This window comes from Salvelinus fontinalis, chromosome 11 (genome assembly GCF_029448725.1).
Source record: "Salvelinus fontinalis isolate EN_2023a chromosome 11, ASM2944872v1, whole genome shotgun sequence".
Taxonomy (NCBI): domain Eukaryota; kingdom Metazoa; phylum Chordata; class Actinopteri; order Salmoniformes; family Salmonidae; genus Salvelinus; species Salvelinus fontinalis.
This window is the reverse complement of record NC_074675.1, coordinates 16,028,984-16,056,907: the sequence shown is the minus strand read 5'-3', so window position 1 is coordinate 16,056,907 and position 27,924 is coordinate 16,028,984. Positions and strand designations below refer to the sequence as shown.

Below are 27,924 nucleotides of genomic sequence, written 5' to 3'. Positions count from 1 at the left end.
GGATCACCATTCTGAACTCTTTATATAGCCTTCCTGAAGCCACTGTCGTTAGACTTGGCAGGAGAAACAGACTCGCCAAGTTAGAATCTACTCATTTTACCATTCAACCTTAAACTTAACCAAAGCAAGATAACTGTCCACAAAATGGAGATATGAGTGAGGAAAGCTGATGAATCACAAGCCAAAGCTATGACAATTAACCTGTTAACAAAGCATAATCATTTGTTCCACACTTTAAATAAGTTGGCATTTTGACTCACCTCCATTCTGGCCACAGTCCCAAAAGGAGTGTGTTGGGGGGAACCAAAATCCTTCCCCTCTGCCTGAAGGTAACCATACATGAGTGAAAGGACTATGGTTGTCATCCAGCCAATTCTGTTGGATCAGTGAAATCTCAAAGGAAGGATGCATTTAAGTACTTTGCTATTCATGTGGACAACGACACACTAATTGTCAAATGATTAAGTACACTACTGCAGTGGTTCTTAACCTTTTTCGGTTGCTGTACCACCTGAATTTTGCTCTGCCCAGAGTACCCTCCCATGTGAATTTTACCAGTAGACCTATGGTGTCATGAGTTAAGTATACCCTGGTTGGGAACCACTGCACTAGAGGTCAAGTATTTAGCAGAACCCAACGTTGACCCTCTCAAATCGTGTTTCACCCCATCTGGTGCAAAGGCAGTTCCTGCCCTGTAAGTGTTTAGGAAAAATGGAACATTAACACAGTGATCAAGATTGCTTGTAAAATTTACTTTAAAATGTAGATATTTGAATATAGGTAGATCATGTTTGGTTGATTTTAAGGGGGATAGCAATAACAAAGTCAAATACAATCAGCTCACTAGCTAGGTCAACGGAGAACCGGTTATACATGCAGTAACATAACAAATCAAAACCTTGTTCAGTTTATATCCAAATTAGTTGGCCCATAACTATACCGAATGAGTCTTCCTTTCAACAACGCTAAAAGTTGATTTAAATAAAATGGCTAATTGTCATTATTGCACATGATCAGAAGACTAATACTATAGAACTGTGTTTGACCCACCCTTTTCCTTGGACACTTTAAAACATTCAGAACTGGTGAGGTACAAGAATAGATGTTTTTCCATGACAAAAACAACAACAGGTTTGGTAAAAACCTTGATCTGAGAGCGAGACAAGATGGCTATCAGAGCTGAGGGTAGAACACTTAACATTGTCCTATAATGTACAGTAAAAATGGCTGCATAAGTGCCTTTTAAGCTCAAGGAAAACATTTTCAGTAAGGTATTTATTGTTGAGGCATCATTTCGTTAAGTTAACCTGTGCTATCTGCTCCTTACTACTCAGGTCCAACCGTTTGAAAAGAGTACGAGAACAAATCCTTCAGAAAAAAAACGTAATACTCCTTTCAGATTTCGGTTGTTTAAAAGAGATCACTGCTACAATAAAACCACACGTATTTATGTGCAACATCAGAAAAGGCTTTGAAGACAATTTCCTCTACACTGTTCTGCCTGTTGGTTGGGATGATTGGTTGCGTTTACATGTCCCGTTTCCCCATTATTGGTGTTGATTGGCAGTGTCCAGGTCCAATAACATGGCAGCGTGATTCATTAAAAACACTGTAGGTTGCAGTGAGGTTATTTGGGAGGGGGTGGTCTCCCTGGAAATGGCACAGTCTGTCACACCAGTCTGGGGTTTAGGACTGTCTGCCCCTCAGACAGGCCCGTTGACTGCTGGCATCTCTGAGCACTGGGGTGGATTCTCTCTGGAGGGGGGTAGAAGATGGTGTATAGAAGGGAAAAGAGAGAAGATGGGCGACAACATAATCCTACATTGCAGACCACCTCTCCTTCTCTGGCAGGCTAGAGTTCACAGTAAATACTTCTACAGGCGCGCAATGCTATTGTTCAACATCCAGATGTGTCTTGGCTCTGGCTTAGAAAAGGAAACCAGGTTGCGAGAATATTTTGTTGCCTGGGATCTCTACGTGCAAGCATGCATTATTTGTACACACACGAGCTGGCACCTACTTGTCTGTCTGAGGGGTGGGGGCCGAGGCTGGCGGTGTGTCTGCTGCAAGCTGTGCCTTTGGGGGGGACTTGAGAGTGTCTGTGAGGGACAGTTTTTCCAGAGGGATGGGGTTCTCCTCACTGTAGCAGAGGAAAGGTTAGGTTGCTTGTTAGTCAGTCTTCAACAGAAGTGTGTGTGTAGAAAATAAACAGGTGAAGTGTTGTTCAACTGTATTTTGGTAGCTACACCACTCACACTTTTTTTTTTATGCTAGTGATTCTTCCTCTCCAGTAAAGTACGTTCATAGTTCATGGGAAGCTCCCTGGATTTCCAAACTCTGAATCCAGTAATTTCAGTTCAAGTCCAGTGTATAATTACTTCAATGTGGTAGTTAGGTTTCAAATATAGATGTTTATTTACATGGGTACTAAGGCTTGAGTGGACTTCAACAGAAAATGATTTAGCATTGACTGTGTCGAACTCTTGTTAAACCAACCTTTTGACTTCAGCTTTCTTGTTGGCGTCTGAGCTGGTGGTTTCCGCGGCGGCAGTCTTGTCATCGTCCTCGCTGTCGGAGCTGCTATCTGAGGCTACGAGGGGAGCCTTCCTACCCTCACCCACTGGCCACACACCACCGGGAGAGGGGCTCGCACCTGGACACACAATCACTTTATCGCTTTGGCTTGTGCGTTAGGCAATGAAAGCCTTGTAAAATGTTTTATTGTTCTCAATGCAATAGTGACTGTCTCCACAAGCGGGAGCTAGGTCAAATGTCAGGTGGCTGAAACCTCCCATCCCACACTCACCACTCTTGTCCAGACCCAGTTTGTCTGTGTCACTGCTGCCTACGGGAGAGCTGCATCTGGGGACAGCCTCTGGGCTGCAGGGAGAGGAGGTAAGCTTCAGGTAAAGAGAACTGACAACACACCACTAGGTATGTCACACAATGAAATAAACGTCTTATGTTGGTGATTTAAAAGGGCTTACTAAAAACATGATAAATTGACCAGTTACAATATCCCAGACACTAACATCAAATGTATATAAAATTTTATGGAGAGCGTTTGGTTCCCACCTGCTGAAAGGTTGGAACTCCGTGAAGTTGGCCCAACCTGCCTCCTGTTTGTCTCCTCCACTCCCCCCTGGGGAATCCCAGCCTGCAGGACCCGGAGAGGACGAGTTACCCCCAGCTTCCCCGAAACGCGCTGTCCAGCTTGGACCTTCACATGATAACATGGTAAGAGGAAAAAGTCTACAATAATGGTTTTTGCAAAGTGGAGACAATTCATGATTGTCTAATTGGTTGAGTAAAAATGGGTAATAAGCATAGTTTACAAGTAGCTGATTGATTGCCAGGAGTACTGGGAGTGTTGTCCTTGCTCTCCTCCAGGCTGCCTGGATCTGAGGCGCTCTGTATGGAGTCGTCGTCCTCGTCAGAACCCGACCCGCGGTCCCGCTCCCGACCCCCGTTCTCCAGACTGCTCTCTGAGGTGTGGGACACCCCAAACCTGACACACACACGGGAGAGAAAGAGAAGAGCGGTTTGATGAGAAAAAGAGAAATCGAGGGAGAGCTGCACATTGACATAACATCCCCTACTTTGTTTTTGGATCTTGAATTTTTACCAACCTTGTTCTGGATTTGACTTGTGTTGCATAGTTAATCTCCTTCTCCTCCCAAATGTCGTCCTCCTCTTCAGCATCGTCAAACTGACGTATCCTCTCTTTACAGCAGGCCTCAAAGGCAGTAGCGTTGGCCTGCATTCAACACAGGGAGAGGGAAACGCATGTAAACATTTAACTTTCACTACACACACAATGAAGCTGGTAGACATTACAGAACAATACAACTTACACTATTATCATCAGCATCTAGATTGAAGTTTATTTCTGCAATCCGGTCAAATGTGGCACTTAGGAAAGGAAGGAAACAATAGCAGCTGTTAGCCCCCACAGGCCTTTGTCATAGCAAACTGCTGTACAGTCTGTTTCAAAGCTGATTTCTGGTTATTGGAACGGATAACTAAACTCACTTGATGTTTTCATCATGCTCACTGAACTCCTCATCGTTGAACCCAAACTGATCCACAAAGTTGGCAGTCATCTGCTGGATCTGATAGTCTGAGAAAGCCTGGGGGGGAAAACATTAAATTAGTCCTTTCAAAATAATTATCTTTCCTCAGGGGCAGACAAATGTGGAGCTGTGGCTTCCTACCTGTTGGAGTGACAGATCGTTGGGGAAGGGACTCTCCATATCATCATCTTCACTGGAGGAGTGCAGGTTATGGGTGCTCACCTGAGACACACAGGACAGACAGATAATTAGAGTGAGGAAATGACAGAATGTGTAGAAGAGAATGCTTGTGTGATTGAGCAAGAAAAAAGTGTCTATTTGTGTGTTGGAGAGACACAGAGATGGTTGATACCAGTTCCACTGTGTTTCTCCTGTTGGTCTCTCTCAGAGTCTCATCCACAAAGCTCTCCCAGCGTCCTCTGCAGTCCTCTGGCAACTCTGCAATATCACAGACCAGTTCTAACTAAGCACTCACCCAGGCAGAGTAACATTCTTTGCTAAATATATAAGTGTTAATCTGGCAGCTCATGAAAACACACACACCTTTGATGAGGTCACTGATCTGGGACTGGACTGGTCCTTTCTCTAGGTTCTGTACCACCATGTTGGCCATCCTGGTCAGGTGACCCATGTTACCTCTCCTAGCGCCGCCCTCCGCCCTGAGAGACAAAACCACACACCGGTTAATGGTCTCTAACAGACACTACTATCATGTTAGATACCACCATTGTAGTGAAACAATACTGGACAATAGCAAAAGCAGTTCCCCAGATTTGAGTGTCTGACATGTCTTACTGTATTTGATCGTTCTCCTCCCAGGCGTCCAGGATCCTCTGTACCAACCGACACTTCTGGAAGAGCTGAGGAAGTCATAATTTCAGAGACAATATAAAAACAACTTGCGTTTAACACTCTCGGACGACTTCTACCCCCTAAATAGTCAATTAAAAGGTACCCAAACTATCTGCACTGACTCTACGCACACTCACTACACCCCTCAAACTCAACTCTATACCTCAAAGCCAGTTCCACTGTGTTTTTTCATTGTTCCCCTCTAATCAGGGACTGATTTAGTCCTGGGACACCAGGTGGGTGCAATTAATAATCCGGTAGAACAGAAAACCAGCAGGCTCCAGACTTCGTGGGGTAAGAGTTGAATACCCCTGCACTACATTGACAAAACCCACACCCATTTTAACACTCATTTGCTGCTGTTACTCTGTTCATATCTTGATGCCTAGTCACTTTACCCTGCCTTTATGTACAGACAGTCTACCTCAAATATCTTGAACCTCTGCACATTGATTTTATTTCTCTTATGTTACTATTTGTTTTGTTGTAAACTCTGCATAGTAGGGAAGGGCTCATAAGCAAATAAAATGTTTTACACCTGGCTATTACTGCACATGGTAGCTCTGTGTCTGTCTAAGTCACCTACATGTGCCACCAGGGTGTTGTGAAGGGTGGTCTCCTCCACTGAGTCACTGGCCGTGGCTGGCTCCCCAGCTTCACCTCCTGCCTCCCCCTGGTTCTCTGGGCCTGCTGGGGGCTTCTCCTCGTGGTTCTGGAGGCCCGGGATGGGCCGCTCCTCTGGGACAGAGTGGTTCAGGATGGACGCCACACACAGCTCCACTTGGAAGTGCAAGAAGTTATTCCATGAGTACTTGAAGAACAGGTCCTGTGGAGAGCAAAGAGCGAGAAAACCGTTGTGACCGATGGACAGAACAAGAATGTGAACGACAGAAAGGAGATGAATAAAATAAAAGTGCCAGAGTGAACAAATGAATGAATGCGAAAGAGTGAGAGATAATGACAAGTTGATGAGACCCGGCGGTGCAGACACACCAGTAGCTGGTCCATGGTGGTGAGCTTGCAGAGCTCCTGACAGACACTGGGGGCGCTGGTCTGCAGCAGGGCGGCCACCAGCCGGGCCACGTGAAGGCGGGCGTTCCCCAGCGGCTCCTCCAGAAGGCCAACGGTCGTCAGTATTGCACTTTTCTACACACAAACACCCACCATGTTCAATTCAATTACTAAACAGTCCATCGTATACAGGAAGAACAAGTTGATTCAATTGTGTGTTAATGTTTGGTAAACCCCCTGAACAGTTTGTATAAAATTATGCTTGGAATTTTTTTGCAGTCTGTTGGCCTCCAACATAATAAAAAAAAAAGTATTATTTGTATGTTTCATGACAGTCTCTCGTACCCACTGACCACTGAAAATTGATCAGCCACAGCCATACGGTCTTACCTTGGGGGGATTCAGGAGAAGCTGCTGGAAGTCCTTTAGATGGGGCTCAATGGCATGTAGAATACTGCTGTTGACAGTGTAAGACCTTTCATATCCCTGAGAATAGAGATCCATCAGCCCTTCCAACCTGACGGAGAGAGAGAACGAGGGTGTTCACATGCTAAAATAGCTGGAGAGATGGTCCCTGTCTAGGAACAACCTCTAGCCTCTGCCTTAAGCATTTGTGTTGATAAATCCAGACAGCCTATCAGAAGGCAAGGTGGATTACCATATTGCTTAAATCTATCATATCCTTTTAAGATGGCAATGGAAAGAGATATGAGGGAGGGAGAGTACATATGAGATAGAATAGTTCCACTCACCCGGACCTCCTGGTCTCCAGTAAGGTAAGTAGCACTTGAGTTCCGTTGACAATGGAGGCCTCACTCCTCTCCCCCTCAAACATGGTCTTCAGGAGCCCCGCTACGCTCTCCCGCGACTCTAGAACAGCCAATAAGGGGTCGGTCTCGACGTTCTCCTGCATCTGATTGGCCTGGTCTCGACTAAGGCGGATGATGTCACAAAGCGTCTGAGACGCATTTGATTGTCTCTGAAAAGAAATAAAGATTCATGCAAATCCGGATTCATACTTCTGACCAGATAGTTAATATCAACTGCCATGCCTTGTCCAGGAGAATACTGCAATATCAGACTAAGGTCTATAACTCACTTCCTCGTCTTTGCCTGTATGGATGAGCTCTGTGAGTCTCTGAATCAGCTTCTCTTCGCTCAGCCACTGAGATGAGGAAAGAGAAAGTATGACAGGGAACGAATGAGAGAAATACAAGACGTCCAGGTCAATAAGAAATTATATTTCTAATTGAACACAACATTTATGAGAACAGGAATGGCTGGCAGACAGTGGCAGCTTACATTGAGGACCTCTTGTCTCAAGGGGGCAGGCTCCACACAGCTGATGAGGCGAAGCAGCAGGTCCATCATGGCGGAAGCGTCAATGTGTTTCAGCACCAGGCCGATGAAGCCATCCTTTTTCCTCAGAAAGGAGATTACCTGGAGCAAAAGAGACGTTTGGTGAGCTCCAGGTAGGTCCTTACACTTTCTTTATCCACCTTTATAACTTCTTGGGCATTGAGGTTACCTGTTCTGTTTTCCTTGCGATGAGGTTGCCAATGGTCTTGCTGAAGAAGCTGGCTAGTAGCGGGTTGAGGGGCGGGTCCTGCTCCAGGAAGTGGTAGAGAGTCTCCAGGAGTGACTCGTCCCCGCCCAACTTGTCGTTGATGAGGGACACGTCTGATGTCAAGAGCTCACAGGCGATGTTAGGGAACCTGTGGGAGGGAGTTGTAGTCTGTATTAATTCTTGAAATATTACTTTTATGATGTTTGGAAATATTCTGACAACGCTCATTGTCAATTCTGAATTCATGTTTATTGGACTGAGTATGCTGAAGACCACATTGTGTATGCTATGTTAACAGACCCAATCAAGACAAGGGCCCAGTTTCCCAAAAGTATCTTATGGCTAAGTTCTTCGTTAGAACCATAGGATCCTATCCTAACTCAGCCTTAAGATGCTTTTGGGAAACAGGGCCTATTTGGTGTTCTTTATGTCTTGTAAGCTACTTTAGAGGGTGAGATGTTGTCCACAAGAGGGCATGCATACAATTAGGAATTAGAATAGTAATGTAATAGGAGCCATGATCTCTGGGCATGTTTCAAACCCAACGCCACCTGTTGTACTCTTCTGTTACATTAGAAGGAGCAACCTAAAAACATTAACTCATTTAAAGGCATCTATCATGGCACTGGTAGTTCTGTTCCCAGTTCCTGACATTGTGAGTTCAAAACAGTGTTTCTACTGTCAATTATCAGTCTTCAATCATAGAAAAGCCTTCAAAAACGTATCTAGGCTCCCACTAAATTCAGGATTCAATCCAATTACGAGTTATAGGCATTGTGGCTTTTAAAGGCTATGTTCCCATTTTTGCAGAGATCCCATTCACGGTAACCTTTATCTAACTAGGTAAGTCAGTTAAGAACAAATTCTTATTTACAATGACTGCCTACCCCAGCCAAACCCGGACGCTGGGGCAATTATGCACCGCCCTATGGGACTCCCAATCACGGCCGGATGTGATACAGCCTGGATTCAAACCAGGGACTGTAGTGACGCCTCTTGCACGGAGATGCAATAACGTAATATGTCTGCTCAATGGAAATTGCCTTTAAAAAGCCACAATGCCTATTATATAGGGATTGAATCCCAACTTTTATATTTAACATTTTAAAAGAAATGTCACATTCTGGAGGAGACAGTGGGTGAGAGGTAACAACCTGGCTTCACATGTCTACATTTGTGGGTTCAAATCTAGCAGGCTGTGTTATTGTTTAAACAATTCTTAACATCAAATATTCAAAGAGAACTGTATTTTTGGGAGGGATGAGGTAAGACCATTGCCTTAAGCATTGGGTAAAAGGTTTGAATCTAGCTGGTTGTGCTTGTTTGTTCGACTCAACCTCAACTGTGTAAAGAGAACATGTGTAGTGAAGTAGTCAGTGGCTCTGGAGTAAGAACCTTGCCTCAAACTGATGGTAGTGGGGTTAAAGCTAACTGGTTGTGTTTGTTTGTGCTTTCACAATTCTCAATGTCAATCATATGCAGAAGCACGTATGAACTGTGAAGGTGATGTGGCTCTAGGGTAAGAACCCATACTCCCATACTGATGGCTATGGGTTCAAATCTAACTGGTTGTGCTTTCTCAATGTCAAACATATGCCTTTTCAGTGTGAAGGAGTTATGGCTCTGGGGTAAGAACCTTTCCTCTGATGGTTATGGGTTCAACTCTAACTCTGGTGGTTTTATTCATGTTCTTGGGGAGTGGCTGCCACAAAAAAATGGAGGGCAGTGATGTTGGAAGGGAGTGATGAGCAGATGGAATAAACCCCCCTCCATAACACTGAACATTGGTGATTATGGGGCAAAACCCCAAAAAGTGGACACTGCAGGCCTTAATGCTCAAATCAGTTTTGGAATACTGACTGTCCAAACAAACAGCAAGTTACAAGTGACCAAATCTGGTGTGTGTTCAGACAGTCATTAGCTCACTAGTTAGTAACAATGGGTGTGTGCGCAGTGGTGTTGTCATAACGACAGGTGTGCGCACAGTGGTATAGGTTGATTGGTGGTGGTGTTCGTGCTTCCTAGCACTCAAAGTTATGCATCAAGCTAAGATGAGCACAATGTTGTCCATGGATGTGTCCCAGCTGCTTTGAATGTTAGAAGTCTTAAAATAACAATTTCAAAGCCTCAAAGGATAACATGATACAACTTTCAAAACGAGTCCTTTGTAGCAAGCCACAGCACTCAACTAGCTAGCTTTCTAGCACATTCACTCATTTCTAAACAATTAACAAGCTAGATAGCTACCACCTGTTCTTGTCAAAACAGCTAGCAAAACTGAGTAGCTAGCAAGCGACAAGATATGCCAAATAACAGTAAACTTTTTGAGGGTAAATAAGTCAGAATTGACTGTTCATACAAGTTGCATGGCCATGAATCGGATTTGTATCCAATTTCAAACCACCTACGAATGTGGTTTGTAATGTGGCTTGAAATATCTGCTTCCTTGTGCTTTCTGGCTGTTGACACTGCAAGAAAAAGTACAGATTCGAAACAGATATGCAAAAAAAGTATGATGAGTCACTTCAAACTGCCAATGTGAACAAGGCTTTAGTTTTTATAGGCAAAATCTGTATTTAAATATCAAGTGGCCATGGTGCTCCGGACCCTTTAACCTCCTCCAATCATCACAGCTGCCCTTCAACCAACTCTGCAGATGACAACTCCGCAGACATAACTGGATTTTAACTCAACCTCTCGGTTACAAGGCGAAGACTAGACCCCACAGCCACAAGCTCTTTTGCTCTAGACAAGGACCTCTCAGTTTGTTTGACATTGAGAATCACAGGAAAACAAAGAACGTAATAGAGTGTATGCAGGCTGGTCTTAGGTTGAAACTTGGCAGTTGGTACTTATCCACTGAGAATAGAACCCAGGCCATGTCAGAACATGTTACGGACAAGCCCCTTTCATTTTGTACAACTGGTCTTTAGAGGAAAGGTCAGTCCGTGATGGCTTAAGCATAGGGTGTATTTGAATATTTATTTAAAACTATTCTTTGTTAAGCACAGATTCTCTTACAATAATGACATAGTATACATGGGCTGAATGTGGCCGCTCAATACACATCCCTCTTCCCCCTGGGGTGACCCTTTTCTCTCACTTAAAGCGGCTCTTCTCCTCTAGGTCAGCAGGGGGCTCTGTGGTGATGAGGTTGACCAGCTCTGTCATGCAGTGGTCCTGGGAGAGGAAGAGCAGCAGCCGGCGGTTCTGGGCCTTGCACTCCTGCAGGACATCATCCTCCTCCATGAGCTCCCGCAAAGTCACGTCCTCCCGGTCCAGCAGCTGGTCGATGTGGGACGTGGTGTGCAGGTCAAACTTCCAGAACATGGTGGCCGCTTGGACAGGGGGCACAGCCCTAGAAGGAAGGAGAGAGTCAGAGAGAGAGGGACGCAATGTTGGCACGGCGCCCTTGTAGCATACTAAGCAGAGAGCTCCTTTAAATATTGTTTTTTTTAACGTTTTTTTTTTAATCACCCGTTTTTATAACATTGAGTTTTGCTGCACATTTCTGGTGGTTATGTAGCCCTCTACAAGATCATCACCATCTCCCTGACTACATTCCTCTGAGCAATCCATGAACTGTCCCTCTCCATCTTTAAAGGATGCATGCACTTAAAGACTTTGCCTCTATTGTTTGAACTAGCCAACTATAGTTAGGCTACTCATGATGATGACGTATTGGTTGACCTAGCCAACTATAGCTAGGCTACTCATGATATTGCTTGTATGTTTTTTGATTTTGAAGCGCTTTGAGATTAAAAGAAATCTAATAAATGAATGAGGAAGAAAAAGGAGGAGATTAAAAGAGCTGAGGTTCATGCATGGTGGGGAGAGTAACAGGGGAAATACAAAGAAACACAGATGAAAACAATGAAGCAGGAACATCTAAAAACATCAAACACAGTCACTGACTCGGTCCACACATGAACAACAAACTCATTACAGATATCACTTGAGATGTAACATCCAGTAATTGTGCTTACCAGCAGATTAAATGTGGGTATCTTTAATCAGACCTCCCTCAGACAGGCAGGCATTTGTGTTTGTGCAGACAGCAGAGAGCGTGGCGAGGCCTGGCATTTATCAGCATGGGTCTCCTCTTAGAACACGGGCATCCTTAGTACACAACACACTGAAAGGCTCACCATAACCTGAGAGAGACAAGGGGATGGGGGTTACAATAATTTATAATTAAATTCACATAGGACCTTGCATCAGATCGCAAAGTCATCTATTATTAGTCAGCAGCAGTATTATTTACATAGTCATCTTTAAACACAAGATGCATGTGTTGCATCAGATTTATTCGACATCACAAGGAGGATTCTGAACAGAGCTTTTCAAGAAAGACGTTTGTCTGGCTGCCATTAGTTATAGGGTCATGACCTAGCCTTCTAGTTAGTAGACTGCTAGTGAGAAAGCTGTAGCGGGGTTTGACTTTTGAAATCTTAGCCTAGGGTAGCTGAACCCTAAGTCAACCTGCTTCTATAGAATTCTTTGCTCTCAGTTTTATGAACGAGACAATGAACTGATGTGCAAACAGCCTGCCCTGACTTGCCTTGCCTTGTAGCTTATAAAAAAAGAGAACAAGGCCTAGACTAACATTATATATCAGCCTAACAACGGTGAAATGTGCAACCCTTAGTGTTGTGTCGTCAAGAACACAAACAATAAAAGAACTCCAGCTAACTTAATTACTTGAAGACAGTAGTGAATGGTATTTAGGCCAACAATGGACAGGCTCACACAGAAAAATGGGCATGCCATCAACTAAGATGCAGGCTGGAAAATCTTAAACAAAATTCCAGATACATGCTTCGGGTCTTGTTAGGCCTATGCAAATGCTTTATGAAATGAGACAAGCATTTTGAAATGGATTATAGGCTTGCATAGGCTACCAATTACAGTCAAATTCATGAGTACTTTGTCTGAAGTCTAATGTATGAACACTGGGCTGACTACCAGGGTTTGCTGCCGAGCTACTACAATTAATATCAATTCCTGTATGTTTTAAAATATATGCTATAGTAAATGCATCTAGTGCACACTACCCTTTCCTGGACCCTCACGCATACATCACTAATGTGAAAAGGTTGTGGTTAGCTCTAGCTACTTCACTGTTCTTGACGTCAGCATCTCACACTAAACAACCTAGCTATAAGCTATAGCCTAGGCAACCACAACTACAGACAGGAAATGAGAATAGTTTAGAATAATCTGTTGTCTATGGTTGCTATAATAAACACACTAACTAGCCTATCAAGACCATTATTCAGGCATGTTAGAAGGGACAAAGTCAAACTAACTTGCTTAGTCAACAAAAGACAAAAGTGCTGGCCTGTGCAATACAACACTGGCTGGCCGCCCACACAACACAAGAATGGGTCTGAAAAAGGAAATCAAAGTGTTTCCTACTTTTTCCTCTTATTTGGACAATCCTGCACGTGTGGGAGCGTCCATCTGGCATACATTTACACAGAGCACACTACTGCAACAATAACCCCTAGAGTGCTCCCCCGTGAACGCTACACAGGAAAAGCTAAAAAACTTGACTTCTCATCTAAAATAGAACTCCCCAGGGGCATCTTCAACAAAACAGTCCACTAGGCTAATATAATAAATGATGAAAAGAGGAACAATGGTTGAAGAGCAATCAACTGGATGCTATGACCTAACAGTAGCCTGTCATTAAGCAAAGCAAGTGGCTTATGGGGCAGAGTAGTAACGCTGCGTTCGTTCACATGCTCGTCGGAACCTCCTATTTCTTAGTTGTGATGTCGGATATACGGCTGTTTCATGCATGGAACAATTCGTCAACCAACAAGATTTGTTATCTTGATAAGCTAGCTAACGTTGCTAATAATAATAGTTTGCTAGCTTGCTTAACATCGAGAATATGGTCAATCTAGCTACATCATCCATATTCATAAGGTTATAGATGTCAATAACGTCACAACAATTTTCTCCAGTTTCCCACTTGTAATTCAGATTTGGAGGGTCGTTTAAGTGAAACTTCCCCAGTCGGAACTAGGAATTTCTGATAGCACGTGAATGTGGCATAGACAGAGCAATCAGAGGGCAGGCTATGTCACAAATCTTAGATGGCTTCCTTTCCTTGGCTCTTCACATGCATGACCACTAATTAGATAGGCAAAAGCAAGATGGTGGAAACCAATTAAGTCTACTACGATCAGTGGTTATGAAGGAGAGTTGATAGGGAAAGGAGGCTATTGAAGATAATTGGGACATAGCCAGGCTCTCCCATTTCCTAATTAGGTGCTTATCGGCCTCAGTTGCCTGCACTGCTAAGCACCTGCAGGTGTGCTTCTCCATGAGTTGCTAACAAAAGTATTTAAGATGCTCTTTCTTGTTGCCACCTTATACCTAGGATTCAAGATGTGGTTGGTTTTGGATAATTGCTTTTACGAACATGACCATTTTGTTGTCTGTAAGCCTATCAACGACACGGGCGCGAACCAGGGACCTTCTGCACACATCAACGGTCGCCCACGAAGCATCGTTACCCATCGCGCCACAAAGGCCGCGGCCCTTGCAGAGCAAGGGGAAACCCTACTTCAGGTCTCAGAGCAAGTGACGTAACCGATTGAAATGCTATTAGCGCGTACCCGCTAACTAGCTAGCCATTTCACATCCGTTACACTCACCCCCATTTCAACCTCCTCCTTTTCCGCAGCAACCAGTGACCCGGGTCACGGCACCAATGTAACAGTTTACTTTTAAACCGTCCCCTTGCCCCGACACGGGCGCGAACCAGGGACCTTCTGCACACATCAACAACGGTCGCCCACGAAGCATCGTTACCCATCGCGCCACAAAGGCCGCGGCCCTTGCAGAGCAAGGGGAAACCCTACTTCAGGTCTCAGAGCAAGTGACGTAACCGATTGAAATGCTATTAACGCGTACCCGCTAACTAGCTAGCCATTTCACATCCGTTACATGGACAGTATACTTACCCTGCCGCCCACTCTCCAATGGACATTGTATACATTGCTACAGTTGTCAAAGTGTATATTATTATTTGTAGTATTGTCTCAGCTAAACATGTATATATTATTTTTTATATTATTGTTTTATTCACATCAACCCCCCAAAATTCTACTTTTACATGTTGATAATTTCTCTGAAAATAAATTTGCAAGATGAGGAACCATTTAGGGTCTACTATCCCTCCTTGTCTGACAATGCAGGAACAAGTGCTCTGTAGAACTGTAAAATTATATGGTGGTGGCCTTGGCAAGAAATGCACATCAACTGCTGAGTGTTGGAAGCTCACATTTGTTTACTTCAAGTCACTACAGTAGTACTTGCTGGCTACTTCTATTCACTACTTGGAGATTTGACATCTGATTATTTATAAGGTAACGCTGCCAGTGCCAAACCCTTGCCCTGCAGTTGGAAACGGGGTTGAGTTTGTTTGTTCAATGGATAGAAATTCCAAGACCGTCGATTTGTTTCTAGACAACTATAATTTTACAACGGTGTGGAATTTTCCGCAACAAATATTTCTTCACGAATGTAGGAAGTAACATGTTAGGTAGTTAACCTTTCTTGCAACCGAAACATTATCTTGAACGAACTTCACTTCTCTTTTTGGTCTTGCTATCGTCGAATGTCTTAACAGCAGTTAACGTCAGTTAGTATTAACGTTAGCTAGCTAGGACACATTAGCAAGCGAGATAGCTACCTAATTCAGTTAGCAAAATAGATTGGCTAAACCAGAGGGATTCGACACAGTTAAAGGCGTAGAGAATCCTGAGCCGCTACTTATCCAGGTAGTTAGCTAACATAGCTAACTTAACGTTACCATACAATTTAGTTAGCGTTAGCACAAGGAGTTGAGCAAATTATCAACTTTGTCGCTAGTTAGTTACAGGGCTAGTTGTCGGCGTTAGTTTCTTTCGGAGTCCGATAAGTAGCATCTAACGTTAACTAACATCAGCATAACTTTAGCTGGCTAAAATGGCAAAAGCTAGCTAACCCTCTTTAGCTAACTATGTACTGATAGCTTAAACAGGTAGTTAAAGTCGCCAAGCACAATTATAACTCACCAGCTTTAGCTAGCCAACGTTGGTCCTGAGAAACTTACCGTTTTGTTCAAAGTTTGCAATCCACTCGTCTGTATGGCTACGCTACCTACCTTCGTTAGCTAATAGCTAACATTAGTTAGCGAACTAGCCAAACGTGATTTGTTTTGATGGGTCAGTCTGACGAGCAGTATGAGCAAAGTATCTGTCAACCTGGTAACACGGATATTTGTCTCTTGTGGCGTGGCAACGGACAGCCCTCACATTTGTACCTTGTATATTCAATATTATTACGCGTAATATATATGTATATATTCTACAGTACATTAATTCATAAGCTAGCCTCTTCCCAGCTCAAGCATGCAAAGCAGGAAAAACTCGGTCATATTTCCGAATCAAAATGGCGAATATTCTCGCGGAGGCGCGCAGGGGGGTGCGCATTGACTTCTTCTATGGCCGGGGTGTCAAACAAATTTTGCCCCGCGGCCACATTCGGTCTCCAACTAGGTCCGGAGGGCCGCACTGAAAATTGGTAATGTTACTGTGCCTCACCATCTACATTTGCAAAATATAGTCCTCTATCCATCGTTTTTGGAATACCCTGTCTACCTTTAATTTCCGTAATTATTAGGGAGTTGGACACATTCAATAAACTGTATAAAAAAGGTCCATTATCATTTTCTACACAGTTTCGAGTTGGTTTTAGTCATTTTAAAGTATACTGATCAAAAATATAAATGCAACTATTTCAAATATTTTACTGAGTTACAATTCATATAAGGAAATCAGTCAATTTAAATAAATTCATTAGGCCCTAATCTATGGATTTCACATCTGGGAATACAGATATGCACCTGTTGGTCACAGATAACTTTTTTTTTTTAAGGTAGGGGCGTGGATCAGAAAACCAGTTAGTATCTGGTGTGACCACCATTTGCCTCATGCAGCGCAACACATTTCCTTCGCATAAAGTTGATCAGACTGTTGATTGTGGCTTGTGGAATGTTGTCCCACAATTTTTACCTTGTCAGCTCAGGGATTCGTTCTTGCAACCTTTCGGTTACTATTCCAACACTCTAACCACTATGCTACCTGCTGCCCCGTGCATTATCATGCTTATGCCTGCCCATACCATAACCGGAGCCGCCCGTCGGTCCGGAGCCGCCCCTCGGTCCGGAGCCGCCCCTCGGTCCGGAGCCGCCCCTCAGTCCGGAGCCGCCCCTCAGTCCGGAGGCGCCCCTCAGTCCGGAGGCGCCCCTCAGTCCAGTGGGGCCCTTTAGTTGGGTTCCCAGGCCAAGGTCGGCGGCTAGGGTCGCCGTTCCTAGGAGGCCACTAAAGCGGACAAAGACTATGGTGGAGTGGGGTCCACGTCCTGCGCCAGAGCCGCCACCGCGGAGAGAAGCCCACCCAGACCCTCCCCTATAGGTTCAGGTTTTTCGGCCGGAGTCCGCACCTTGGAGGTACTGTCACGTTCTGACCATAGTTTTTTTGTATTTTCTTTGTTTTAGTGTGGTCAGGGCGTGAGTTGGGTGGGTAATCTATGTTTTCTATTTCTGTAATGGTTTTCTGTGTTTGGCCTGATATGGTTCTCAATCAGAGGCAGCTGTCAATTGTTGTCCCTGATTGGGAACCATATTTAGGTATGCTGTTTTCTGTTGGGTTTTGTGGGTGGTTGTTTTCAGTCTTTGTGTGTCTGCACCAGATAGAACTGTTTCGGTTTTCACTTTGTTGTTTTGTATTTGAAGTCTTCAGTTTTGGTTTATTATTAAATAAGATGAACACTAACCACGCTGCGCTTTGGTCCTCTCCTTCCACCGACGACAACCGTTACACAGGTGGATGGATTATCTTGGCAAAGGAAAAATGCTCACTAACAGGAATGTAAACACATTTTGGGACTAACAATTTACATGTTGCGTTTATATTTTTGTTCAGTGAGTCATGTTAAAGTACATACTCCCTGACAGTCTAACTTGAATTTCTGTGATTATTAGCAAGCTGGACACAGTCAAGAAACTGTGTAAAAAGGTCCATTATCATTATCTTATTTAATCAAACCACCCGCTTTTAAACGACAGACTTTAAGGTGCATGCTGCCACCTACTGTGCTGGAATGTGTGGTCAATCACAGTTTACATTAGCTCTACATGTATAAAGGGAAACAAACTGATTAACATAAATCCACCTACCTAACTGTACTATTAAAAACATATAAAAGAGCCCTACTAACTTCTAACAGACCCTTCCCCATCCCTTCCAAATTCGTCCAACCTCAATGACAAACCAGGCATGCCAACCAGATGTAATGATGCGTTCAATGTACAATTTCTAGACACAACTGAGCAAACACCACCTCTTCCTTCATTATCTGACCTTTGAATCTTGGTCTGTCTACCTTTTTTGGCGCAAGGACTTCAGAGAGAGACGAGGAATAAACTATACATCTTTGCATCTGTTCCCTGTCGAGACTGTTGATTTATCAAACAATATAATTTCCATTATTACATTATGATTGGGATGAACAGTTTATAAAAATATATATATATATTCACCAGGTCCTGGCTGCATGCATGAGGAATTGTATGTCTGTCTACTACAGTTTTCAATACATTGGGACCAGGTTGGGGCTTAATTGGATTGTTGACAACAAGCTGCATATTAATGTAAATAATCACAAATATATATGACATTTCCTGTCTGAGACATTACTGTCTAGGATAGTGGACCTAATGGTCTTGGCCTGCTCCTTTGATAAGGCCTTTTTCCACTAGATTAGACTAGAGGTCTTCGATAATTCCATCAAAAGACAATCAAGTGATTTACCACTAATTACCAGTTGAATACAGAAATGACCATGCATCATCTGCACTGTGCATGGAATAACTTTTATTTGTTATGTATGCCTACAGATCTAATACAATGTTCAAACATACATTTTTCTGCACAAACACAATGTGTTACATTTGCAACTCAGTTATTATGTATGATAAAGATATTGACTTTGTTATATTTGTTATGTTTGAATATTTTATTATACTTGTTAGATGCTGGGATGAAATGCGGAAGATGGAATTCATGGCGCATGGCGAGATGAAGCGAGGCTGAAAGAAGAGCATGAGGTTCAAACCCAAACCAACATCTGCGAAATACAAGCACAGGACTTTCTCCTTTGAGTCAAGTACAGAAGAGATAATTACGCGCCTGAAACCCCTGAGCAGTCAACAGATGGTGAACTCTCAGAAATTGAACCTGACAGAAGTGAAAAGGAAGAACCTACACCGACAGGTGATGTGAAGGCTTCCGAGCCTCACCCTAATGATCAGGAAAATGGCCGAGATGACTAGCCCAGTGGGAGTACAATTCTTGGAGAAAGTAGATCCATGCCTTTTGGCCGACCCGTTTGTGGTATCAGGCTGTGTGAAGAAGGAGTTGGATTCCGAGGTGTGCAGGAGGGCATGGGAGAGTGTGTAGGTTTGGTGGAAAAGGTGGAATGCTTCAATTGGGGGGTGGCCATGTTGCGTGGGATCAGAAATGTCCTATGCAAGTGAGACAGGTTGATGTTTCCAGGGTGAGAGCACTGCACAAAGTGTCAGTTGCTGAGGCAGTGATGAAAGTAGAGGATGGAGAGCAAAGGGTGAGGAAGCCTGAGAGGATCCCTGTTAGTAGTAGGCCAATACAAAGTGACCCGAACAGTTTGTGCTTTACTAAGGTGGCTTCTTGGTGTTTATTGCTATGGTCATTAATTGTACTGCACAGATGAAAAGAAAATCCCAGAAGATTGAACTCGTAGTAGCAGCAGCAGAGATGTTTTTGGGTGTCAAAGATTTTAGTGCAGAAGAACTAAAGGGGGTTTTGAGAGAAGGGGTTACAGCCAAAGTAGTGGGAAGGGATGGTGGGGTGTGTTGGGGATAGTGGTATTTTTAAAATGTTTATTTAACTAGGCAAGTCAGTTAAGAACAAATTCTTACTTACAATGAAGGCCTACCCCGGCCAAACCCAGACGACGCTGGGCCAATTGTGCGCCGCCCTATGGGACTACCAATCATGGCCGGATGTCAAACCAGGGACTCTAGTGACAGCCTCTTGCACTGAGATGCAGTGCCTTAGACGCTGAGCCACTCTGGAGACCAAAAAAGGATATATACAGTATCTGGTTAGATGATGGTGCATTTTCCTTTTTCCCCATATCCTTTTTTTTGTGAACAAATTTTTAAAATTCAAAGGGCACTCGCACATCTGAGCAATCTTTTTTGCAGGTGCATGGCAATAGTTGAACAAGATGAAGAAAAAAGGAAACCGCACACTGCTCTTGATAGTATCACTGATCTTAAATAAGCTTACGTATCGGCCTCACCGCCTCGTCAGAGATTTTGTGAATAAAAAAATAAAAAAATGTAGCACCTTTATGTAGACTTAGCCCCACCCACATCCGTTCCACGCATCGAAAGGGGTTGTAGGCGAAAGAAAAATAAATAAGCGCTACCAAATGTAACAATATGCATTTCATAAATATTCGAATAGTGTCTAAATAAGACGTATTAAACACGTCTGTAAAACCACAATGAGGACAGAGCAAGTTTTCATTAATCATTGGGTACATCGTACGAAAAACATCAGAGTAATCTTAAATAGGGACATAATTCATGTTCAAATTCACAACATAGCATACATAAGCATTTCATCATTAAGTCCTTTAGGAAATAATGTCTGGAGGGTTAAAATCCCAAAACATTCTCTTTTACTCAGAGTATTATTATCACCTCCCCCCTGTCTGATATCTTAACTTTCTCTATGCCACAAAATCTAAAGGTAGAAATGTCATGCTTTAGGTCATTAAAAAGGGATAATCCCTTTCGTTTCTCCTGATTGAACTTTAATGTTCACTAATTCTAGAGAGGTTTTACCGACAGAGAAGACCCCACATGGACATTTAATAATGTAAATAAAATATGCCAGTGTTTCTTGACCACATCTCCCACTTTTCGCGAGTTCAAAGTATATGTGGTTGTGAACATTACGGATTGTTCTTTAGCGGGTCTTTTTTTGTAGCAGTTCATCTCCTGTTTTTCCCAATGCCAAATTAAGAGCTTCATCCACACATTGTGGCGAATAGCCTCTTAGAAACCTAATGCGCATCTCCGCTGCTTTTTCTAGATAATCCTCGTTGGAGTGGCATATGCGGCGCAGTCTGAAAAACTGGCTTCTTGGAAGTCCTCTTTTTAATGGCTCGGGATGGAAGCTGTCCCCCTGTAATAGAATATTACCGTCCGTTTCTTTTCTATACAGAGTTGTAAACAGGGTTCCATTTGATTTCTCAATCCACATTTCGAAGTAATGAACACGTTGAGTGTCACATTCAATCGTGAATTTGAGATTGGGGTCATTGTCATTGAGTAGTGCCATAAAACCTGACAGCTCTTTTTCCGTTCCTTCCAATATGCAAAAAATGTAGTCAATATATCGATACCACTTCAGGACCTTATTCAAAAATTGATTTTCGTTTTTTTTATTAACAAAACGTTCTTCAAAAATACCCACATAAAGGTTAGCATAGCTCGGAGCGAATGTGGAGCTCATCGATGTTCCATTCGTTTGGAGGGAGTTTTCATCATCAAACCTGAAATAGTTATACGTCAAAACATATTCAGCCGGCTCTAGAATAAAGTTTGTTGGTGGATATTCGTTAGTATCTCTGTCTCCCAAATAGTGTGCTAGTGATGCCAACATGGGGAATGCTGGTATATAGACTCTCGACATCAAATGTGACCATTTGTGAACAAATGTGCAATGCACTTTCCGAACTGTGAAAAGCAGCAATACACAACGAAGCGTCTAGTCTTCCCGGAAAAGTCACACGAAGAAAGGAGACGCTGCATTGAACCAAAGAGTTTTTAAACCCAGAGATGCAACATCAGGTGACTTTCGTGAACGCTTGCTAAACAGACCAGGCCGGGGTTTGTGGTTTGAGAAGTCAATAGAAGTGAAAAAATCTTCCTTAGTTGTCAATTTTCTTCAAATCTTAATTTGAGCCAATGTCTTTAGTAGCTAAAGATGTTATAACTACAACCTCGACAAAGTCAAAAACTGACACGTTTTCATTTTCGTCAAAAACGACTTAATATTGAAGGAGTGCCTTTGAGTTAGCAGTTTGTTTCTGCACATAAGTTTGGCTGCATTCCAAACACCTAAAAGCCGATGACGTATTAGGATGTCTGACGAGTTTACATTTGCAGTGCGAGGGAGGAATTAATTAATTTTAATTTAATAAAAATTTGAAAAGGGGGGAGGAAGGAATTCATTTTAAATGGACCGCCCTTGCCCAGAAATCCGTCACTCAATGGTTGTGTTTTCAACCACCGGTCGCTTTTGGGTGCTTTATATGGCTAGTCAATTATGATTGCATGTCTACTAATATTAACTATATAATTATTAATATACACCTACTGTATGATAGCTAGCAAATTAATTAGCTAACTAATGTTAGCCTGCCTAGTTATTTCTGAAGGAAAAAAAAAAAAATCTACAATTTTCAAAAGCTAACCAAATAAAAACATCATTATTTTTACGAGATGTGTTTGTGCATTAGTAGCACAATTTCAAACTTATTTACACTTGTATGTTGACTCCATATTGTCAATGAGGATGTAAAATCATCGCGATTTGAATTATGTGGCGTTTCAGGCCCGAAGTGAACATAATTGTACACTCGCAAACTCCATAAAAAACGAGAGCTGAGGGTTTATCATTTGAACCGACAACAAATATGTCCGCGGGGATTCCCCCAAGGGCATAAGGCGAGGGTGTGTCTTTAATGAGTTTGAAACGCAGCCTTTAGCTGGCCAACGTCACAATGACATCGCCGACCATCGTGCTCGGGGATTTCTATTAGAGAAGCAGTTTCTGCCTATCTTCATATTGTACTGTCTTTGGTTGAACTCTCGTTCTTTACCCATCAGTGGTGGTTTCATCTAGTTATTACAGCCACAAAGTCAAAATAGACTATATCTTAAATATGAATGAAAACAGAAATGTGCATTCTGGGTTAGGCATAAGGTTAGCAGTGTGGTTAGGTTTAAAATCAGAGAAGGTCAATTGTAGAAATGGGCGGGTTTTATGACTTTGTGGCTGTGGTAACTGGTGACGACCCCTCAGTGGTTGAACTCAACTCCTCCCCTTTTATTATACCTTCCCATACAGCATTGCGGTGAATTATGGACCAAAGTGGTAAGCGACAAATTACTCTCCAGTTTCAGCTGTATTTTTGTTTTATTTGTGTATCAGTAGATTTAACTTGATACACAGCGAAATAGATTTAATTTGTAAACTTATTCATGTTCAATTATACTTTACAAGTATTATCAGTGGAGTGTTTAAAGTACACAAATTGAGGCCTTGTAGCAACCTCTCGTTGCCAGCCCACAGCTAGCTAAATTGCTAATAACGTTATATTGCTAACATTAGTTTTCCGCAGATCTGTGTTGCTACAGTAATAGCTAGCTAGCTATACTTTTTAGAATAAAGTGACGGTTGGAGGTGATCTGCCAGTGCAAAGCTAATAACTTAAATTGTCAGGACAGTACTCTAACCTTCACAAAATATTCAGAATAAATAATGCGATGTTTGTAGCTTAGACTAAGTGTTAGCTAAGGTCTGCATTCTCCATCAATTTCTGCAACTCCAGGCAGTGTTAGCGTTGGCTAAAATGAAACACTAGCGCTTTACTAAACTCTTTATCATGGTTTTGATCACCTAAGGATTGTCAACTTATAGTGTCATTGCTAGTAGCAAGTATCATGTAAATGTTTGCTTGGTAGCTAATGACTGACTCAGGTCACAGACGTTTTGAATGATCTATCGTTCCCCCACAGACAATGACCTGCAAGGCACGGACGGCTCGGGGAGTCTTGGGGGCCCTGATGTCCGCAGACGCATCCCCATCAAACTCATCTCCAAACCAACCATCAGGAGCAAACCTGCTCCCCGGACACAAAGACCCATGGGCAGGCAGCCCTCCAAACCCCAGGCTGGGGATGAAGGTTAGCCAGCCACAAGTGCTTTCTCATTTTCTCAGTTTTAATTCCCATGGGCTAGGTTTGGGATAGGAAAACCTGTTGCTAGGTCATAGAAGCAAGCTTTCATATGGGACTACTGTAAGGCAACATATCTGTGTTTCTAGAGAGTTTTAGCTTCAAGCAAGAGGAGAGGTTCGACTGTGGTACCAAGGCTGGGGATGTGTTTGCAAGTCAACGGAGGTTCCCCCAGCAAATGTTTTGGGACTTTAAGGTAGTGTTTCAATATCTATCGTTGGTGGGAAAAATGCATTCCACCTACATCATTACTGTGTCATAGACCTCTTGGTCTTTCCCCCACAGTTGAATTTGATAGGTGAAAAGGATGACATTCCAGCACACTTTTGTGACAAGTGTGGTCTGCCCATAAGGATCTATGGACGCATGGTATGTCTCTTCGATCACGTTTTACATAGTGTGTTATGTGTCTCTTAATGTTTTTATAGTAAGAGGCTATGAGTGCAGCAGCTTATGTTATTATCTGTATTTACTCACCAGATTCCATGCAAGCATGTGTTCTGTTATGAGTGTGCTTTGCTCCATGAGAAGAAGGGAGACAAGATGTGCCCAGGGTAAGCTCTTGACTTTTATTTTTAACCTACCCACTAGTGCAGTGGTTCTCAAGTGGTTTTGCCTCTGGACCCAAATTGAACCAGATTGTCTCATTCGCAACCCAATATTCGCATTGTGAAACAAAAATATCCCAAATGCAATCTGGAAAAATATCTTGAATGCTGTATTGATAGTAAAGGTAGAAATTACATGACAAGGGAAAGACATTCCCACATTTTTCATTATCAAGAATATGGGAAAAATGTATTATTGACAAAGAATGTTAATAAACTCACTGGTTTGAGACCACAAAATCAACCAGAGCCACAAAATAGCTCTGCTAATAGCGATATAAAAAATACGGTGATTGAACAAAAATAGAATTAGATTTTTTTTTTTTTTTTAATGTAGGTTCATTATTATTTCTACACATGTTCTAACTTGTTGTAATTGTTTAAGTTCTGACTGGAGTATTTATACATTTTCTTTACTCAAGACAGCCGTGTCTAGTGACGTTAATTTTGATACCGGAGCCCCGGGGCATGCATCGAAATCGATAAGCAGTTTGCTTCTAAACAGTGTGCCTAGGCTTGTAACACTTTATCAGAAGCACGCGATCAATGACGTCCGGCACTTCATTTTGTCGAACAACCACCTGATTGGTTTTGGTAGAAGACCAAGCGTGAAGGCATGTGTGATGTCATGTATACCAATTTGTCTGTTCTAAATTCTTTTGACCATTAGGTGCCACTAGTGTACACTGTGTTGATCAAATCCTTGCGTAATGAACCTATTTTCGACACAATTGTCAGGAAATGTTTCCCCATTCAAAATGTCCCACCAGTTGAGAGTCGCTGCACTAGTGTATTCAACTGTCCATATGCATGGCTCCTGAGTGGCGCAGCAGTCTAAGGCACTGCATCTCAGTGCTAGAGGCGTCACTACAGACACTAGTTCGATTCCAGGCTGTATCACAACCGGCCGTGATTGGGAGTCCCATAGGGTAGCGCACAATTGGCCCAGTGTCGTCCGGGTTAGGTTTTGGCCGGGGTAGGCCGTCATTGTAAAATATAATTTGTTCATAACTGACTTGCCTGGTTAAATAAATAAAATAAAAATATACTATCTATGTGTGATTGCTGACTGCACTTACTAACTAAACCTTTGTGTTGTTTAGTATGCAGCTCTTCAGCTGCACAGACCCGGTCCAGCGCATCGAACAGTGTCTGCGGGGCTCCCTCTACATGTGCAGCATCGTGCAAGGCTGCAAGCGCACCTACCTTTCCCAGCGTGACCTGCAGGCCCACATCAACCACCGCCACATGAGGGCAGCCAAAGCCTTGGCAAGCCGCCAGGACGCCCTGCACCTTCCCCCATCCACAGAGGTGCCTGACCGTTTCCGTGTACCCCCGCCTCACCTGCCCAAGACCCAAGGGCATCTCCCGCCCTCCCTCCAACACGGGGGTCATGATCCCTACGGTCAGCCACCACCGGCTTCCCATGATGCACCTCCTCTTTCCCAGGAGACCTTCCGCATCGCCACGGTAACTACACGCGCACGCAGCAACCTCATCACCGTGCCAATCCAGGATGACTCCGGTTCTTCCTCCACCTCTTCCTCCCGTGACCCTCTCCCTCCTGGCCCGGGCCCTGCTCCACCCCCACACCACCACCCTGACTACCCTGGTCAGCCTGTAGTGTCTCACCCCCACCACATGATGGCGCCACCGCAACAGCACTATGGCCCTCCGCCTCCTCCCCCTCCACCCATCAACCACCCCATGCAGCACCCACCCCAGGGCTCTGGGACACCCCACATGGTGTACAACCAGGCCGGCCCTCCCCCGCCTATGTCCAACGCACCCCCTCCCATTACCCCCCCGCCAGGACACATCATGGGTCAGATGCCCCCCTACATGAACCACCCTCCTCCAGGCCCCCCACCTCAACACGGTGGTCCTCCAGTCAACGCCCCCCCTCCCCACCACTACAACCCTAACCCAATGCAGCAGTTCCCTGAGGACCAGGGCACACTTAGTCCCCCTTTTAACCAGCAAGGGGGTCTGAGCCCTGGGATGTGGCCTGCCCCTAGAGGGCCTCCTCCTCCAAGGATGCAGGGTCCTCCACCTCAGGGCCAGATGCCTGGACCCCATCACCCCGATCAGTCCCGCTACCGCCCTTATTATCAGTAAACTCTCAACACCCCACAAAGTCAGGGGCATTGTTTGACTTGTCCCTATTCCTCTTCACTGGTTTGAATAATGTGAACATGAGTCTCTGGGTTCTGTATGACTGTCATTTCTATGGAAACACTTAAAAGACTCGTCTATGGTGAATGTATGTATGTAGCTGTTCACTTTTATTGATATGAACCTTTTGGGCTGTCAAATGAGCAGTGATACATTTGAATCGCTCCTGTATTGGTCTCTAATGGACATTGTATCTTGAACATTTTTGGTTTGATGACGTTTCAATAAATATTTTCTAACCAAGTTAAATCAAAAAATGTTATCAATATTATTAGTTATGGATACTGTTTCATCCATATCAATAGGGGGCGGGGTATAATCTAACATTTGACATTGTTTGTGTAGGGAGCCCTGTGTTTTGGTTTATCACATGACCTGGATTTGAAACTTTATTTAAAGCTTTTTCATCAAACTTCCCCATTTTTATGTCAGATGGTCCACCACCATCCTTCAGACAATGTGTCATTTTTTTCTTCTAATTCTCATTTCTGGAAAAGGCTTAAAATAAAATTTTTAAATCCAATGATTGGCCTAAACATGGCCCTAGTTATGTGCGATAAATGAATATAGCTGCTGGGAGAAAATAAATACATTTTGAGAGGGGTGGCACTGTATGTCAAGGACAAAACACCAAGATTACTTTATTAAAAAGTATTTCACATTTATGACTTTTCAACTGTGTTGCGATGTGCAATTTGATGTCACCCTCCCTAGCAAATGCTTCAGGGGATTATTTTGCTACTAAAATTATATCAAGCTACTAGTAGTGTTTTGCTGTGGACTATTTACTTTGATGAGGCTATTTGAAAATAAGCAACTTTATTGTATGTTCATAACAAAAATGGCTTTGCTACACAAGTATACACTGAGTGTAAAAAAAACATTAGGAACACCTTCCTAATATTGAGTGCACCCCCCCTTTGCCCTCCAGAACAGCCTCAATTTCTCATGGCATGAACTCTACAAGGTGTCAAGCATTCCACAGGGGTGCTGGCTCATTTTGACACCAATACTTGACACTGATTGGTCTTCACATTATTAATAAACATAAAACATCTGGAATCAGCCTCTAAGAGGGTGGCTCTGTTGGTAGAGCATGGTGCTTGCAACACCAGGGTTGGGGGTTTGATTCCCATGGGGGACTAGTATTAAAATGTATGCACTCACTACTGTAAGTCAATCTGGATAAGAGAGCTATATGACAAAAAGTAACAGGTTTTGGGTTTCAAATCAACCATTACAGCATACTTGTTTGCATCACTTTGACCTTGGACAAAAGATAATTTGGGAACCTTATTATTGTTAAAATAATGTGTTCTCTGTCAGATCTTCCCTCCCGAAGTTCTATGACTCCCGGTTCGCAGGAGAGTAGACCCTGTTATCAAGCTTGTCCCCAGCCAGAGGATAGAACTTCCAATTAATGTTGGATACCTGCAGATGACTTCATTCACAGACAGACTCTTTTGTTCAATCAAAAGTTAATAATTAGGGGGTGCTTATAAA

At 43.3% G+C, this 27,924-nt stretch overlaps 2 protein-coding genes across 2 annotated transcripts; one reads left to right on the top strand and one right to left on the bottom strand.

Moving 5' to 3' along the window:
- Positions 1 to 731: 731 nt before the first annotated feature.
- On the bottom strand, positions 732 to 15,963 carry LOC129865157 (serine/threonine-protein phosphatase 6 regulatory subunit 2-like). Its single transcript, XM_055937674.1, has 23 exons — positions 15,614 to 15,963; positions 11,490 to 11,657; positions 10,607 to 10,861; positions 7,465 to 7,651; positions 7,239 to 7,376; positions 7,036 to 7,101; positions 6,689 to 6,915; positions 6,327 to 6,453; positions 5,919 to 6,071; positions 5,512 to 5,751; positions 4,869 to 4,933; positions 4,617 to 4,732; positions 4,426 to 4,511; positions 4,215 to 4,295; positions 4,033 to 4,130; positions 3,855 to 3,912; positions 3,630 to 3,757; positions 3,336 to 3,508; positions 3,076 to 3,220; positions 2,807 to 2,880; positions 2,497 to 2,653; positions 2,021 to 2,140; positions 732 to 1,755 (listed from the first exon to the last, which is right to left on the bottom strand). The coding sequence occupies exons 3-23, from the start codon at positions 10,831 to 10,833 to the stop codon at positions 1,704 to 1,706; spliced, it is 2,718 nt and encodes a 905-aa protein (XP_055793649.1). The 5' UTR covers positions 10,834 to 10,861; positions 11,490 to 11,657; positions 15,614 to 15,963; the 3' UTR covers positions 732 to 1,703.
- Positions 15,964 to 22,678: 6,715 nt separating this feature from the next.
- Positions 22,679 to 27,086, top strand: LOC129865154 (E3 ubiquitin-protein ligase Hakai-like). The gene is made up of 6 exons (XM_055937665.1): positions 22,679 to 22,775; positions 23,420 to 23,587; positions 23,728 to 23,834; positions 23,924 to 24,007; positions 24,119 to 24,192; positions 25,350 to 27,086. The coding sequence occupies exons 1-6, from the start codon at positions 22,763 to 22,765 to the stop codon at positions 26,362 to 26,364; spliced, it is 1,461 nt and encodes a 486-aa protein (XP_055793640.1). The 5' UTR covers positions 22,679 to 22,762; the 3' UTR covers positions 26,365 to 27,086.
- The last annotated feature ends 838 nt before the right edge of the window (positions 27,087 to 27,924 follow it).